Source organism: Cryptomeria japonica, chromosome 7 (genome assembly GCF_030272615.1).
Source record: "Cryptomeria japonica chromosome 7, Sugi_1.0, whole genome shotgun sequence".
NCBI classification, from domain to species: domain Eukaryota; kingdom Viridiplantae; phylum Streptophyta; class Pinopsida; order Cupressales; family Cupressaceae; genus Cryptomeria; species Cryptomeria japonica.
In genome coordinates this window covers 442,007,780-442,026,104 of record NC_081411.1, presented here as the reverse complement: position 1 = coordinate 442,026,104, position 18,325 = coordinate 442,007,780, and the positions used below count along the sequence as shown (strand labels likewise).

The 18,325-nt window shown below is 34.6% G+C and overlaps 1 protein-coding gene across 1 annotated transcript; it reads right to left on the bottom strand.

The window, feature by feature from the left end:
- Nucleotides 1-267: 267 nt before the first annotated feature.
- LOC131030432 (uncharacterized) lies at nt 268-2,865 on the bottom strand. Its single transcript, XM_057961269.2, has 2 exons — nt 1,715-2,865; nt 268-741 (listed from the first exon to the last, which is right to left on the bottom strand). The coding sequence occupies exon 1, from the start codon at nt 2,501-2,503 to the stop codon at nt 1,751-1,753; it is 753 nt and encodes a 250-aa protein (XP_057817252.2). The 5' UTR covers nt 2,504-2,865; the 3' UTR covers nt 268-741; nt 1,715-1,750.
- Nucleotides 2,866-18,325: the final 15,460 nt, after the last annotated feature.

Below are 18,325 nucleotides of genomic sequence, written 5' to 3'. Positions count from 1 at the left end.
TATAGGAGCATATGTCATTAACTTTTCTTAGTGCCATGCCTTTCATAACAATAGCTATAATGAGAAAATTCATCTCATGCTTTAAGTGTGTATTGATTTAAACTCTTGAAATTCCCACTCATATGTATTTCTAGCAAACTTTTGGTTCTTAATTCGCATGCAGTTCTCACATTATTTATTCAGGTGCAATTTTTTTGGGCTTACCTGTTTTTTCTGTTACAAATTTCAGTTTACTTAATAGAGGATGACATTGAAAACTACAAGAAAAAAGTGCAATATAGTGCAAATAAGCGTCAACTTTAAGATGCATTCATGCAACAACTTATCAATATAGGTCCACTGAGTCTTGAGGGGAATAGCTTTTCAGCATTCTCCAGCTTCTCTTCAGCAAAAAGATTTCTCGTCTATTGGGATCAGAGCTGTAGTCTACTGGCAAGTTGGAGAACCTACCGCTGTGAACAAAATATAATAGGCTTGCTCCACAGAAAATGGAGTCAATACCCTCTCCACAGGATTAATTTTCAATTTAACAATTTCGTATATAGTAAGATATGAGAATAGCTGATTCCATACTCTTGGCAGTTGGATAAAGCCAGAATATTCCTGTCATGAGGCTTGTCACATTCAATAACATGAATACCATATTGGTGAATTCTTTTGTTCCTTCTCTACCTTTTACCCACGCAGCCATATTTTTGCTGTGAATCTTTCAAATCTACCGCTTCTTTTACCATTGGAAACCTTCAAATTAAACAACACAGCAGCCATTAAAAATACTAGCAAAACTATGGGAAGCGCAAACGAATATGATAACATTTTGGTTTATTCATACAATTTCAGTCTATTCAGACATACCATAAAAACTATTTGGCCAGTACAAACAAATTTGATATATTTTATTTTATTATTTCAACTTTAAATAAAATCACATGGTTTCAGTCCACAAGTTATTCAGTCATCCAGGGCATGCTGAGTAGAATATGTCTAAATAGGGGGCCTTGATCAGCAATAGTTCATGCTGCCCACCATGTTCCATTCCAGATAGGGTGACTGCAACTAGCATTTGCAAGCAGCTCATTCAACAGGTTCCATATTCTCTCACAATGTTGGATTCATATTTCCTAAGGAGCCCAATGCTTGAGTTTATCTATATGTTTAAAAACTTTTCTTCCAGCTGTGGTGTGTTTCTGTGCAAATGAGCAAACGAGGTCTGAAACAATTCCCAGGTAACATGATATTGAGAGAATATATCCCCAAAGGCATGGCAACTAACCCTGGTCGTGTTTCAATCAACAAATCCACTTTATGGTTAGTATGAAACCGAAACCCAAAAAGGAGATGCATCAAAGTACTCCCAAAAGTCCTAGAGAGGAAAATAGTGCAAAGACTGGAACCACTCTGCTGGAACACCGACAAGATTGATCTTTTTCATTTTTTAAAATGGTAAAAGTTCTATCTTGATTTGAACCTGGGACCTGCTCCGAGGAGTTACAACTTACCAATCTCCCTCTCACATCATTCATGTGTAAAGGTCGGATTGGATGTTTAAGCAGGAGCAAAGACTGGGGATGGGGGATGGAGGAGAAGGGGTGGGCTAGTTTGGCGAGGAGCATAGGTTTCATGAAGCATCCTACAGCCAAAATATATGTCTCTAACAACAACAAATACATGAAATTCAAGACCACCATGAAAGAAAAACAGTTTTCTAACCAACCTAAGAGTTGCAAAAGTAACACTTCATGGTTCTTCATTAAGTGTCCATCTGCGATTGCTGAAGCTGAAGTTCCAGTTGCGCAATTTTGGCATCCTTATCTTGGAGGAGTTGTTGCATCTGCTTGTTGTTGGATTCCAAGGCCTCAAACTGGGTCTCGATGTTATGAATCTCAGATTCCATGGCATCATCGGTAACCTCAAAAATCCCATGGGCCACTCTCACTATGCGCCAGAGAGTAAGAATAACCAGAAGCCCTGCAGTCTGTGCGTCCAGGAATATTTCAAGGCAGAGAGCAGTGGTGAGCACAACGAGATCCAGTATGTAGCCAGGATGCCCAAAGAAGGAGAACCCAAATGCCACAAGCAGCCCCCCAACATTAAGCAGGAGCAAACTCAGTATGACAATTCCAACCCAGTACAGAAACTCCAGTGATTCGCTCCTCTGGAAATGGGCAACGCAATGACAGGACTCCACCAGGGCTGTGCACTTATTCAGATCATGAGATTTGTTGTGGAGCGTCTTCAGGATGTCCACTGCAGTTGCCAGGAGATCAATTAGGAGAAGAATCAGAGTGGCCACATGAACAGGCGTTGATTCCAAGAATTCTCCCAATCTATTTCTCCAAGAATCTCTTTCACCTGGTTCCTGTGGCGCAATGTGTTTTCGGCACCAGTCTGTGATTTTCCTTCTGTGTTTCCATTCATTCTTTATCCGCTCAATGGAATCCTCAAGCTGTGATGATGAATTGCAGGGATCCATAAGAAGCGGATCCCTCAAACAGTTTGCCATCTTGACAATTTATGCTTGAATAATAATGAGAAGTAAAACTCTTGTTTCTACACTGATTACAGCCTCTGAACCATCCATCAGACTGCCAGAAGTTGGCCAGGGGACAGGGGACACCGGAATTACGGCAATTAAAATTAAGATTAAAGAACCGGGAGAGTGTTATAGTCACACAGAACGTTAGCTCATCACTAACCTACAAATCTTCTGGGTGCTCCCTTGAAGCCGGGCAGGCCCTTTCATTAATTCTGACTATATTTAATGTTATGCAGAGCACCCTCCATTCTCTTAAAAGCCGAGTTGGTCATCTTCGACCTTCCCTTTTTTGTTTCAATGGATTTCAGGAGAAGCATAATTAAAGTGGAAAAAATATACCAATTTTTCTTGCTTTACTAAGTTTGAAAATATCAATACACATGACCTATCACATCAAATTTTCAAGACAGTTTTGACTTTCCTTCCAATTTCCTCTAATCACTAGATTAATGGAATTGGAAGGAAATTTAATATAAAATTGTTCAAGGTGAATGTTGAGATAAAGAATTATGATGGAATATGAGTTTTATGGTAGAATATAAATAGAGTTACATATATTTGATTTTCATTATAAATAAAATTTCATAAAGAATTATGATTTTTTTTGAAGAAGTTATAAAATCTTTTATAGCTTCATAATATTCAGATTATCTGAATACAAAATATCTATTTGATTCAAGTTTATTGCTGCAAAATCAAAATGAACTAATCCATTGAAATAATGTGTTCTAACTTCATATGAAAATGATGAGAACATACCAACTAAGAAAACGGTAGCATATAGCATCTAGTTTTTTCACATTGCAATTTTAATTCATTCCACCCAATTCGTTGATATGTTTAGAGATTTTTCTTATTATACCCCTCTATATATTTATCTTTCCCTCTCTCTATATATCACTTTAATATAGTATACAATTACATCACTTCTTTGTTTCTCTCTCTACCCCTATATCTTTCCCTTTGATATATCACTTCCCATTCTATATTTATCTTTCTCTCTCCCTCTTTCTCCCTACCCCCCTCTCTATATATTTATCTATTCCATATCTATCTATCTCTCTCTCATGCCTCTCTTTATCTCTTCCTCCTCTCCATATCCCTCTCCTTTTCCCTTTCCCTCTCCCTCTCTATCTCCATCTCCTTATTGCTCTTTCTCACTTGCTTTCTCTTCCCCCCCCCTCTCTCCCTCTTTCTATCCCTTTCTCTCCCTCCCTCTTTATACCTCTCTCTATTACTTGTCTCTACCAATTTGTCGTTCGACCTTCTCTGCTTAGAAAATTTTAATGGCACCTCATTTGCTCTCCGTTGGACTTTCCAAAAGTTAAATGCATGTATTTGCAATTGAAACATATGTTGTAGAGTTTATTTTACTTATTTTGACACACAACAATATATTGATTGTGAATTTATGGACTGAAAAATCTTCCGACAAGAATAAATTTAATAGTCACTCAACACTTTCAAGTACAAATGATGTCATCTTTTATGTTAACTTGCATTTTATTATTTCCATGGAATTATAGTCAAGGGGGTGTAATGCCCACCAAAATACCCTAGAGAAGTACACTAACTAACATGCAAATAGAGATACTTAAAAAAAAAAACATCTACTAATGCAACTAACACAAATTACAACTCATGTGCAGTGAACATCCATTAACCAAATAACACCTTATGCCAACATGAATATAATCACCAAATATTATACATAAGAGGAAATAAAACACAACTTAACATTAGCTCTCCCTAGGGCATCTCAACGTCATCACCTAATCTATTCATAAGCAATAACATAAGATCACAAACATGACAACACATTTACTATCATGATCCAGTTACACAATATCTCCAATATTAACTATGCTATCACATGAATACATCCAGCTACTAAGCATACAATTACCATCCCTTCTAAGTTCATTTTAAAGCACCAATACCAAATGTTCCTAATCTCAAACGTTTGATCATAATCTAACATTACAAACTAAACCCGGGATGATCTCACATTTTCAGTAATCCTCAAGATTGTAAATGCATATTCATAAACCCATATCAATTTCCTAACTACATGAGAATTTCTCTTAACATTATTCTCAAGTGTATAATGCATGAATCTTAATGCTTCCAATGCAATCACATGAATGACATTATCAACTAACATGATATCATTAATTAACCATAATTTCTTATGTTATATTCAATCCATTTCTTAAGGTCCTTTCACATATGAAACTACTTCTAGGTGATACCCATGGAATACAATAATAACACGAATCCATTCTACTTCAAGTATAATTTCATCACAACATCTAAGTACATGAAAATCATCTACTTTCATAATACAAGATCATCACCATACATCTCATAGTTTCATTAATTACAATCATGTCATAATCCTAAATACCAACTAGAATACAATTACAAACATATGAAGAATATATCATGAATACAACCCATATCCAACACATGTCTTCATCTACTATTACAAGGTATTACATTACATGTTTTCAAGATATCCATTACATAAATCTGCTACATGAACATCCAAAAGTTGCTACTAAAGAAGAATCCACAAATACGTATGAAGAAACCAAGAGAACATCCCCATGGTTGAAAAGCACCAACCACCCGACCATGTGGAACCAAAGGAACCACCCTCGGTGCTAGGAGATGACACAAGATACCACTCATACTCTAGATCTAGGTTGACACCTAACAACCAAAGGAAGACCAACACAAAAAACACAGGAAACAAGAAGGAAAAATCATAAAATCCAAATAAGAACTCCAACATAAACCTCCAAAGGCAACACATCAACAAGACTCAAGGCACTAGGACCTAAATGTAGGAAAAAGAGTTTCATCGCATGCAACATGTGGGTACTTGGGTACGAGTCCTGGTTATCCCAGATGTACATGTGAAACCATCTCCCTTTATGGAGTGAGGAAAATTAGCTTACCCAGGTGACCAAGGCCTTCCCAGTCCTCTCTTGGTCCAACCGCAGGGCAAGGCAAAGGGGCCAACATGTTTTATTATCTTATTAAAATTAACTAATCTACCCAACCCAGGTATTTTAATTAGGTTATCACTTGTTTACAAGGAAAACTTCCCATGAGATACCTAGTGATCTAGACCCCAAGTACACCTGACATCCCACTCCATGTGATCCTAGTCACTCATTAAGAAGCCCACTCTCCCCCTTGCATGCACCTAGACCTTGGGGTAATAATAAGGAAAATCATAGCATGAAATACTTCAACATGACCATGGGCTCACAACCATACAAAACCTGACACACCAAGGCATCAAGCAATCCTACAACATACAAATCATCATATAAGAATACAACCAAGGAGCTCGTCTATAAGATAATCGTATATACAAATCAAATGGCCAAAAGAAACATTAAACAAACCATAAATCAAACTTGGCACAACTCAGGCATCAGAAAAACAACCTCTGGATATCGGAAAACAATTACAAAAATTTGGAAAAAATCACTTAAATTGGCAAACTGACTCAACAGACAGACTAGTGCCTTTACCTCACAGATTAGAGCATACTCTTAATAGTCTAGTGCTTTTGCTCAATATTTCAACACATATATTACATAAAATGGTGCATATGACATACAGAGCGACGCATACAACACACAGTCTAGCGCATATGACATAATCTATTACGCATATGATCAAATCTTTAGCGCATATAATTATTGTTTTAGCGCATATGACTTTAGAGACCAAAAACTCAGAAACAGGAAAGATAAATTACGACTTGCAAAATAAAACTAGACAAATAATTCTAAGTCCTGAAAATGCAACTAAAAGAGACGCAGATGAATACTCAATCCAAGTAGCTAGATAAGCAATCCAAAGGAAAACACATTCATGACTAAAATAGGAAAATTAGGCACAACATTCACTCACAGGAATCTCACTATAACAACCTCAGAGAACTTTACACCACAATCAGAATATAATTCAAGCCCCCTTAATAAAATTTATTTCAAAAGTATATAGCTATTATCCAAATAAATTTTCATTTATCCCAGTTTGAACAAACACGATGCAAACAATCTTTGAAATTCAAATGCAAAGATCACAGGCTAAAATCTCCAACCTGGAAAATAGAAGTTATGGCCAAAGAAATCTGAAGAAGCGCCCAAACCAAAATCCAAATCTAACAAGCAAAATCCAGCAATAAGATTTTCAGCCAAGAATTCTAAATATCGAAAAATACTTCAAGAATGCTAACTCGACAAAATGCACATGGAAGCCATTAAATAGAAAATCATAGCCAAACTATACAAAAACGTTGGCCAATCAAAATAATGCAAAATAATATATTTCTTACCAACCTTTCAAATAAGCCAAGGTAAGAATAATAAAATATTATTTAATTAACTTACCCAAAAGAATAACCAATAGAATAATAGGGTAGGTAGAAAGAATCTACTAATTAACCCAAAAGTGTAACAAGAGAATAATAATATAAACAACTCATAAGATCATGAGCACAAATAATTATAAAAGCCCAATAATAAATAATCAAGGGGATATAAATAAACAATAAATAATAGATAATATTTATCTAATGATCATAAATCGATAAATACTTAATCAATAATATTAAATCACCTATTAAATATAAACCCTAGTAAATAAATAAATAAACCAAGGCTATAATAAATTAAAGCCACAATAATAAATCAAAGGCTATTTATATGATTAAATATTTTAACTAATAATAAAGCCTTTTTTTACTAAATGATAATATTAATCAATAATAGTAATAATAACACATTATTATTTAAATATTTATACCAAATATTTATTTAATTTATTATTATAAACTATATTAATCTATTAATTTAATTTAACATTATTAAACTATATAAATCAATTTAATCCATTAATTAATTAATAATTAGCCAATTAATAATTACCATACTACTCTATTGAATTTTTTTTTTACCATACTACTCAAAGCAAACCACCAAAGAATAATCCAAAAAATCACTATACACTAAACTATGACTTGCGCCAAGACTCTGAACTGACAAGGGTAATCAAATTAAACCTAGAGTGTAGGGTGGGATATCATGTCAACTCCGATCAACTTGCCATTGGGATAAGACACGCTCAGACCCGTGAAGCTAGGTGGAGTCGATGTCTGGTACCTGCAAATCCTGCATTGACAAAGCCACGATACAACATATACAATATTGAATAATAGACAAGTGATAGAGAATCGCAATGGCACATCCCGCTCGCAATGAGTGATGTGTCATTGTCCCTATCATGAAGACATTAGAAGACACTCACAAACAATCAGGCAATAACATCGTCATCATCATCATCATCATCATAGATAGGGTTAATACATAATAAAATACCATCAAATCAACATTAAGTAGACTAAGCTATAACAAAGAGATCTATTGTTATTCAAAAGAGCTAGATGGCTTAGGGAGTGACACTACAGGGGTTAGTTTTAAACAATTAATAATCTTTAATTCTTGCAACCAATCAAAATTTGTGTTTTTATTTGTATCTATTTTAATGCTCTATGTAGACACCTAAATTTGATTAATTTAATTAATTGAATTTAGCTATCCCGAATGCTTTTAAATTAAATAATTACAAATTATTTAATCATTTAATTAATTAAATTTAATCCCTTCTTCTATTAAATAAATCAAATGCATAATTTGACTATTTAATTATTTTTTGTTCTTTCCTCTTAATATCCCTTATTGAATTTAATTAATTCCATTTCTCCTCACATGTCTCCTAACTCTATCCCTCATTTAACCCTTCCTCTAAACCTAACACCTAGATAACCATAGGTTTTAGTCAACCTTATCCTTTTTCCTTTCCCATTTGTGTGCACATTCCAAAATATCTTAAATATCCTAATATTTGGGGAAATATCTTGATATTTGGAAATATCCTAATATTTGGAAATTAATCTTTTTATTTGGGTGTTTCTCTCCCTTTTAGTCAACCTTTCATAAATCATTTAACTAATTAAATCTACCTCCTTTTTTTATTAAATAAATCAAATACATAATTTGACTATTTAATTCATTTTGTCCTTTCCTCCTAATTCTCTCATAGAATTAATTAATTTTATTTCCCCCACACATCTCCTAACTGTAACCTATAATACCCTAAAAATGGTCATCCAAAACCATGGTCCCCTAATCTTGACTAATGTGCTTAAATTCAATAAAATTCATCAAGGTCCTGAAACAAATAATCAATTTAAATCAATCATGAGAGTTTGATTAATTAATTCCTAAGGTATTAAAATGCAACATGACAATTACAATTAATTAAATTCACATTTAAATAATTGATCAAATTCAAAATAGGAAATCTTTTTAAAATCAAATATCTCATTTATTTAATTAAATATCTTTTGTATATTTAATAAATAAATAAAAATTGTCATAAATCTTCAAAACAAAGGAAACAAATCAAGAAAGAGGAATTAATTTGAAAAATAAATTGGAAATTATGAGCACAAAAATTCAGAAAAGGAAACAAATCGACTGAACTCAAGAAAAATGGAAAGAATCCGAGTTGCTAATTTGAACTCAATCTTATCTCTCCAAAATGGAATTAAATTGTCCAATCAAATCATTTCACCTGGATTGTGATTCCTTTGAATCGATCTCGACCATTCATTAAAGATCAATCATGACCTTTGGTCTCCCTCTTGATTTTCCTATAAATTCAGACTCTCATTCTTCAATCAACATTTGAGAATTTTACATCGTTATTATGCTAATATTGTGTTGCAGTTTATCGAGGAAAATTTGAACAAGCTTTGCATTTAATTCATCGATCAACTTAGTTTTCATTTAATCTTAGAATCATTTAGACTTCTAGTTCATTAGCTTAGATTCATTTCTCTTATCTAGATTCAATTTCTTGCATATAATCTAGCTTAGCTTCATTTAGAGATTTGATCATTTAGCTTGGTAATCTCATTTCACTTAATCAATTAATCTTGCATTCAGTCTTGCATTTAATTATTCATCTTGCATTCTCCTAGTTGTATGCCTTTAAAAATCCTCCGTTTGAGTGTAGTCTAGTCACTTGATAGCTTAGCAATCTGAGAGCAATCCACACTTGCACTTTCTAGGAGGCAATAAGCTGACTTGCAATGGATTTTATTTTGTTGTTTTTGATTAACTAACCCATGCAAATAATGGTTTATTGAAGTGTTTGTCCCCTTCCAGGTTCCCCAAATTTCACACACACATTTCTGGCACCCACCGTGGGGCTCAAACCCACGACTACAAGATTTCTAATGTTGCTTGAATAGATTTGATGTTTGGTTTTTATAACTAATAAACATGTGTTAAATTTGCAAATAAAGATCTTTCACTTTGCTTGTTCTTCTATGATAGTAAAAACTGGTCTTTGTTCGGAGGGCATAATGTTTTATTGAACTGTTGGATCTAAACAAATTTTGCATATCTTGTTTCAAACCAAATTTCTGGTATTTGTGCTGGAGCGATTTGCCTAATTTTGTCTATTTTGAAAGTTATGAATGACAGAGTGAAATAGTATCATTTTACTTGTTCTTCTGTGATAGTAAAAAATGGTCTTTGTTCGGAGGGCATAACTTTTTACTGAACTGTTGGATCAAAACAAATTTTGGATAGGTTGTTTCAGACCAAGTTTTCTATATTTGCATTGGAGCGATTTGCCTAATTTTGTATGGTTAGAAAGTTATGAATGAAAGAGTGTAGTACTATCATTTTACTTGTTCTTTTGCGACAATAAAAAATGGTCTCTGTTTGGAGGGTATAATTTTTTATTGAACCGTTGGATCTAATTTTTTTTGGATATGTTGTTTCAGAACAAGTTTTCTACATTTTCACTGAAGTGATTTTCCTCATTTTGTCTGGTTTTAAAGTTATGAATGACATAGTGCAGTACTATCAAAACTGTCATAACTAGGATAGTCATAAAGAATGGAAATTCTTGTTAGATTAGTTTAATTTACAGTTTGCTTGCTAGAATTTTCTTTTGATGATTTTTTATGTTATTTTGGCAACTAATTTTGGGCTTTTAATGTTTGCAGGTTCGCTTGGCAAAGAATTCAACCATTAAACATACGCTTGCCAAAGATTATAAACTCGAACTACTAATATCTTTGTTTTGCAGGTTGCCTCGTGAGATACAAAAAAACATTCTATCTTCTTAATCTTTTTAGGAACACTTCAATTTATATAAGGGAAAGAACTTTGTTTTACATGTTTTTGGGAAAAATCTAGAGTAGGAGAGTATGCTCTTGTCCATTCGGACAATCAGAAATCTAGACCTTGAGATTTTTTTCTATTAGAGTTTGAGATCTGTTGATACCTTTAGAGGGCCTGCCTCTCGAGAAGCCCCTAAGGCTCAGTGAGAGGGAACGATCCAAGTGGTAATGGGCTAAAGCCAAGCTCTTCTGAACCACTATAAATAAATATGTTTGTAACAAAAGTTGTAAGTAACGGGTGTTGATTAGTTCATACCGACGACATGTCTCCGCGTAAACCCTATAGAGTGCAACCTCTATAGGCGGGGAGCCTTCCTTAATGGAGTGTACGCCGCTGCATGTATGGACACTCGAATGAATGCCCTTACTAGAAATCTTTTGTGTTAGAAGCCAAAAACCTTCTAGTTGTTGATGCAAGAGGTCGGACCTCTAAAGCGGCTCACATTTTTACGGTTCTTAGTAGAGATACAAAGTTTGCCACATGGAGTTTTCATGGGGACTGGTGCTTGGCTGCCCCAGAGAAGTGAGTGCCGAGAGTGGAGCCAATGGGGTCAAGCACCTAAGTAGCCGCTCTAAATTGCATAGCTTGGGGTAACCCCCCAAGTGAGATTCAACAACTATTGTCCTAGCCAGCCTTAAGATTGTACTTGAATGTATTTTTATTGCAAAATCAAACAAACATTATGTCTATCATTTTTTCTGAGTGTGTGCACAAACAAACAAGAACATTTCACAATCAACACCACACTTGAAATTGAAACACTTTACAAAAAAAATGGTCTAAACGTTCAAGTATCCATCCACATTGTAAAACAAAACTATTGCAAAACAACATTGTCATCAAAACATTGAACTTGTGTTCTCAAAACAATCATTTTGAATCCCTTGAGACATCATTTTCTAGTTCTAATCTTTTAGGTTCTTGCATAGTCACATCGTCACACCTTTAGGACCTTGCATAATCCCCTTAGATCATACCCATAGTCTTTGCATAGCCTTCCATCATTCCTTTAGGATATAACCTTAGACCTTGCATAAGTGCCTTAGGTCATTTCATCATTGGTCCTAGCATTTCATTATTATTTACATACCAAAATCAAAAAATCAAAATAAAAAGTCAAAACCCAAAAACACATTACTTGCACTTAGGATTTCTCGTCTTATGTCTGACATCAACTTTCAATCATTAATCACCCTTATCACTTTAGGTGCATCTTCCTTGAGTTAGGGAGCCTATCAATATCTTTGAGTTGGTATTCCACTTGGAGTTCATCATCTCATATCATAGCATGCCCTCTCTTTGATCATTTATCCTTGTGTATATCCATCATAGCACAAGTCAAACCTCACATTGCAAATATTTTTCAGACCTAGAGTATCCTTAGTCCTTACATCAAACATCATTCATCCTCATATATTATTTAGGGTTTAGTTAAACAACACTTTCCTATCGCATTGATCGTATTTTGGATCAACCCTTTAGCACATTCCCATCTCAATCATGCCACATAGATTGCATTTTTGTATTAATCCTTATAACATCCCAATCTCACTTATATCATATAGTTCCCCCTTTGCACTTTAGGGTTTGCATCATACCTAGAGTCTCATACATTGTCATAGGTCAAAGATCGGAAGTATTGTAAATCTCCATGGCTACCTTGGCCCAACAAATTCAATAGCTCAAGAGAGAAATATATGAAATTCAAGCCCAACAAATAGATTCAATGACCCCTTTTGAGATAAAATTTCACAATATCAAGAACAACAAACTTCAAGAAATACTAAATCAACTATATAAGGTGGAACAATAAGTGATTGAAAATCAAAAGCCAAATCTCGGACAAGATCCCATGAATTCTTCACAAAGAAAACACGACATTTCTTCAAAATATCCCTCAAATAGACAATTTACACCTTTGGGACAATCTATTGAATCATCTTTGAAAGAGCTTCTTGAGCACAATCTTATCACATTTCCTAACAAGACCACATGGTGATGTGAATTTTTGAGTAATTATTGTGCATATCATAGACATAACAAAGATAAGACTTCAATGTGCATGGAATTAAAACATAAAATTTAAGACCTCCTTGATAATGGTGGTATTGAAATTGAAGATCCTAATAATTCACCTAAGGAGAAACTAGATGTCATTACCAATCATGATCAAAATTATAAAAATTATGAACCTATATCTAGCAATGACCCACATGTAGCCTCCATCTCTTCCATGATGCCTCCATCTCCTAAGTCTTCTGAACAACAATCCATATCATATCCCTCAAATAATTAATCTAATGATGAAACTTCTCATGTTGACCCTCAAGATCTATCCACAGTACAAATCCAAGATAATCCATTTTTTTATACAAATCTTGTATACGATTCAAATATCTTAGATCCTATGCCATCATGCACTCCAATTCCAATCATACCCACTCTAGAAGGCCCCATCCAAAATGCTTCCCCATCATGCAAATACATGAACACCTTCCAAGGATCCCCCATGCATATCAAAAATATTACCCCTTCCTTAGATGTGGCTCCATGTCAAGAGGATAATTTGAAAAATGAAGAAACAAGTCCTATCACAAATCAAGATCAAAACACCAAAACTCTCAAATCCAATCCAATGGTTGAAAAATATTCTACCTCCCTATAATCCTATGATGATCCCCTTATACCTTTCCATTTCTTCCAAGATGTTCCCCTTCCACCTCAAGAGCAAAACATCCTTCCAAATCCCATTCCTAATCCACTTCCTAGGCAAGATCATGATGCCTCTTCCACCTTTCAAATGGTCCTATTCAAAATGAAGTGTCAAACACCCTTCCTACTCTATCCAATGGTCCTCTTCCATGTCAAGATCAAAGTATCCATTTATTCCCTTGTCATAATTCTCCATGTTTGCCTCAAGAGTCCATCATACCCATAAAGCCCTCTCATGATCCTATCATTCCTTGAAAGCCACCTCCACCTCAAAATGGACTTGCCTCTAGCATCAAAAGTAAGAAGAAACCCTTTGTTAAAAACATCTTTCAAAGCATGCATTATCAAAGAAAAGGGTTAGACATTCATGAACACGATATATTAGAACCCCCTACTACAAAAGAAAATATTAATTATAATGACTACATTGATCACTCTCAAGGTGTTGGTATCCCTCATAATTCCTACATTTCTCCAGTTAAATCCAAATACATGCCTTCCCCTTCACCCCTTCCATCTATTTTAGGTCCCTATATCCCTCCATCCCTTATGCAAGATCAACAAAGGCACACATCTTCGAGCACCTTGCATCCATCCAAAATACCTTCATATGATTCCTATCCATCCACACATTCTTTTCTTTCTCCAAGCAACTTGGATGCCAAGCATAAAATTCCAATATTCAAAAATCCACATGAATCAAAGGATCAACATGTCTCATCTAATCGACATGCAAAAACAAATAAAAATTTGATCCAAAAAGAAAAATAAATGTCCAAAAGGCCACAAAGGCCCACAAAGAAAGAAGAAAAGTCAAAATTTGTATGGCTTCCTAAGTCTTACATTAAGGCAATGCATTCTAAAGTATCACAAAAAAAATGAAAAATCAATAACCATGTGGATTCTCAAGTCGCTTGTACATGACTTGCACACTAAATACAAATCAAAATTGGTATTCAAGTTTCCTACCCCAGCTTCTCCCACATCCACTATCCTAAAACCGATTTCACCTCCTTCATCCATTTTGGCTCCTTGTGTCCTAAAATCCACATCAACCTTTCCATCAAAGTCACCCTCTGAAATCCACTATTCCTCCACCAGTCCACCACCCCTCAAGGTGTGTACCAATTTTGATCTTGCCAGCATTTCCATCCAGCCATGCACAATTATTCTAGCATCCCATCCATTATCCAGCACTTATGTTATATCCTTCCATCCCTCTTATCCAATCCTTTGCATAAATCCTTATAACCTTTCCATCTTATCATCCATTTCATCTCCCTTTACCATCACCCTATCAACATCTTTGAGCATACCTTCAATAGCCATGGATTGTTATAGAACATCTTTAAGGGGTATTATCTAGAGAACAACTTGATTCCTAAGTCATATCTCCTATCAAGTATCCATCATCTTCCAACAGTTCAAAAAAGTCAAAAAAAAATGAAAGAAAGAATTCAAAATGAGAAAAAAAGGAAAAAAAGAGAAAAAGAAAAAAAGGAAAAGAAAAGAAAAGAAAAGAAAAGAAAAGAAAAAAAAGTAAAAAATCAAAAAAAGTAAAGAAAAACAAATTCGTCCATCGATGAAAACCTAGCAAACAGGTGCCTTGGGCAAGTACCATGATGAAAACCTAGCAAACAAGCGTCATGTGTAACTCATTGTCTTCTTGCACTATTCACTAGGGGCAAGTTCCATCCGTGTACATCCATCTATTATCCCCCATCCTTCATTATCCCTTATTCACTCTATATCCATCCATATCCTTTTTCCACCTTTGATCTTGACAAGGTTAAGGATCTTTACAAGATTTTGTATGTCCTATCTATTGCACTTGATCCACACCCTTAAGCTCATATCCATTATTTTGTCCATTGCTTGCTTCCATCCATCATTACCCCCTTTTGATCTTGCTTATCATATCTTCCTCCTATCCAAATCTATCCCTCGATCTTGATCAAAATTAAGGACATAAAATGCAAAAAAACCTCTTGACATGTCCATTCCTTTGGATCACATGACATTCGTTACACCTATCCTAGCTTTACATTTCTATATCTAGTCCCTGTGCTTGGATTAAACATGTTATCCTATTGTGGTATAGTCCTTGAAAATTGCATAAGCTTCCTCCATCATTCACTTATCCATTTCTATCCCATTCGTTCATTCAATTGCTCAAAATCTCTTTTACCCTTGCTAGACACTAGGGGCAAACATTCAAAAAAATCATAAAAATCATAAAATGTCTTGAAAAAATTATAAAAATCATAAAAATTCTGAAAAAAATCACTAAAAAAAAATTTCCTGAAAAAAAAAAGATCTCTGCCAAGAAGGTGAAAACCTGGTAAACATACGCCTCTTGTATTCACAAGTGCTCCATCTATCAACGTAACTTTGGCATTCCCTGCTTTCCCGCTTTTCTTTTGCTTGTGCATAATCTTTAGTCACTTTCGTGACCCCCCTTGGTTCTCCTTAGAACCCTCATGGCTTGCAATCGATCAACATTATAGTCCTAGAGCACTTCAATCTTAAAGCTCTTAGCATATCAACCAAGCCATCCTTGTGTCAGTCAAGTCTGGATCATTCACTCTGAGTCAGTCATTTGTATCCTACCTTATATAAAGTTTTAATCGCTGGAACCCTATCAAACATGCAAAACAAGAACACCTGAAAACAACAACTCAAACCGCTTGAGCTATGCTGACATTTTCTTTGTATGTTATCTTTTATATTGGATTTCGCTCATTATTCCCTCGGAGTAACTTAGATATATCTATCTTTACTAAGAGGTACAAGGACTAGGGGCATAATACCTTTCTTTGTTTTCTGCTTGTGGATGTGATTCTGATGATCTGAAAATGTCCTATAAATTGGGTGTCTATGATAAGAGCCTTCGCATTAAGGTGAAATGGCCTCACATAGCTCAACTCCATTTATATGCACACTTCAGTGAGGTCAGAACTATTTCCTTGTCTATTTTAAGTGTCTGTTGTGTTTGCATGCAAGAAGCATTCAGGTCATCTTGGCCTCCTTTTGCCTTGGTGCTTATGTTTGACTGCTAATTAAAAGAGGATAGGACATTCAGGTCATCTTGGCTCTTTGTGCCTTGATGCTTATGTCTATTTCCTACATTTAACGCTCAATGATGATAAGAAAGCGAATCAATATCTAGTGACTAGGTCCTAGTTGCATCTTCTGCATTCATGTTAAGTTTCATGCATTGCATGGTGAATCTAGCATACTAACGACTATTTTGGTCTTCTTCACCTAGAGCTTGAATTTAAACCAACCTTCTCTTCATGACTAAGTAGTCAAAACCCTAATTTTCAACTTGCTCTGATTGGCGTGAAAACTACACCCTTGGTTAATTTGATCGTATTGATTCCATTTTCGAGATCAAAATCAAAATTCGAGATCATCTTCCTAGTCAATTTTGCACAACTATGACCACTTAGCGCTTTCATCAAATGCTCATTCTTTTTTTCAATTTGCGCTCATTTTCTCATCAATCAATGCTAAATCTTCAAATGGCCCTCTGAATCATTCTTTGCGCTCAAATCATTAATTGCTTAATCTTTTTTTATCAAATTGCTTAAAATCACTGCGCAACCTGCCGATCTTCATTTTCGCTCCTGAGGGGGAATACTCATGACATCATCATCATCATCAGTGAACATATCCTCAAAGTCGATAATTTGTTTCAAAATATTCATTACAAGTCAAGCAATTAATCTTTACTGAACATCAAACAAGACCTTATCACTAGGGGCATCTCAGCTTCATCTCTTCATATCAAGTTGATATTTCTCAATCATTTGAATCAAATCAATCTCTAGGGGCATATCAGTTTCATCGCATCAAACCAAGTTGATATTGTCTTCATCTGAATCACTCTCTTAATGTTAATTAGTTTCATCACTTTTCATCAAGCTGATTATTCGTTTAAACAATCAAGGGTTTAAAGAGTATCTTTGATCGCACGCTCAATCTAAGTAGGTGTTCAGTTTCATCACATCGAATCAAGATGGACAGTTTATCTTCGCTCATTGTGTCTTGATCTATCATGTTCAAGATTGGTTTATCTTTTCTCACTGTGTCTTGTTCAATAAAGTTCTAGATCAGTAAGATCCGCTTCTTGATCCATCAAGCTCAAGTTCAATATCTTTTCTCTTCATCGATGCTAGTTCAATCAAGTTTGGGATCGGTGTCGCTTTCAATCAATTTGTTCAGTTTCATTGCTTCAAAACAACCTGAATACCTCGCTCTTCATCTGGTTTGTGATCAAACAAGTTCAGAACTGGTATCTCCTAGACATTAATTGTTCTTTGAATCAACGTGCTACTTGCACATCAATTCAAAGAGGGCAAATGTAATACCCTAAAAATGGTCATCCAAAACCATGGGCCCCTAATCTTGACTAATGTGCTTAAATTGAATAAAATTCATCAAGGTCCTGAATCAAATCATCAATTTAAATCAATCATGAGAGCCTGATTAATTAATTCCTAAGGTATAAAAATGCAACATGGCAATTACAATTAATTAAATTCTCATTTAATTAATTGATCAAATTCAAAATTCAAAAGAGAAACGCTTTTTAAAATCAAATATCTCATTTATTTAATTAAATATCTTTTGTATATTTAATAAATAAATAAAAATTGCCATAAATCTTCAAAAAACAGAAATAAATCAAGAAAGAGGAATTAATTTGAATAATAAATTGGAAATTATGAGCACAAAAATTCAAAAAAGGAAACAAATCGACTGAACTCAAGAAAAATGGAAAGAATCT

What these genes read in the sequence shown, in the direction of transcription:
- LOC131030432 (XM_057961269.2), bottom strand. Translation starts at nt 2,503, where the DNA reads ATGGCAAACTGTTTGAGGGATCCGCTTCTTATGGATCCCTGCAATTCA.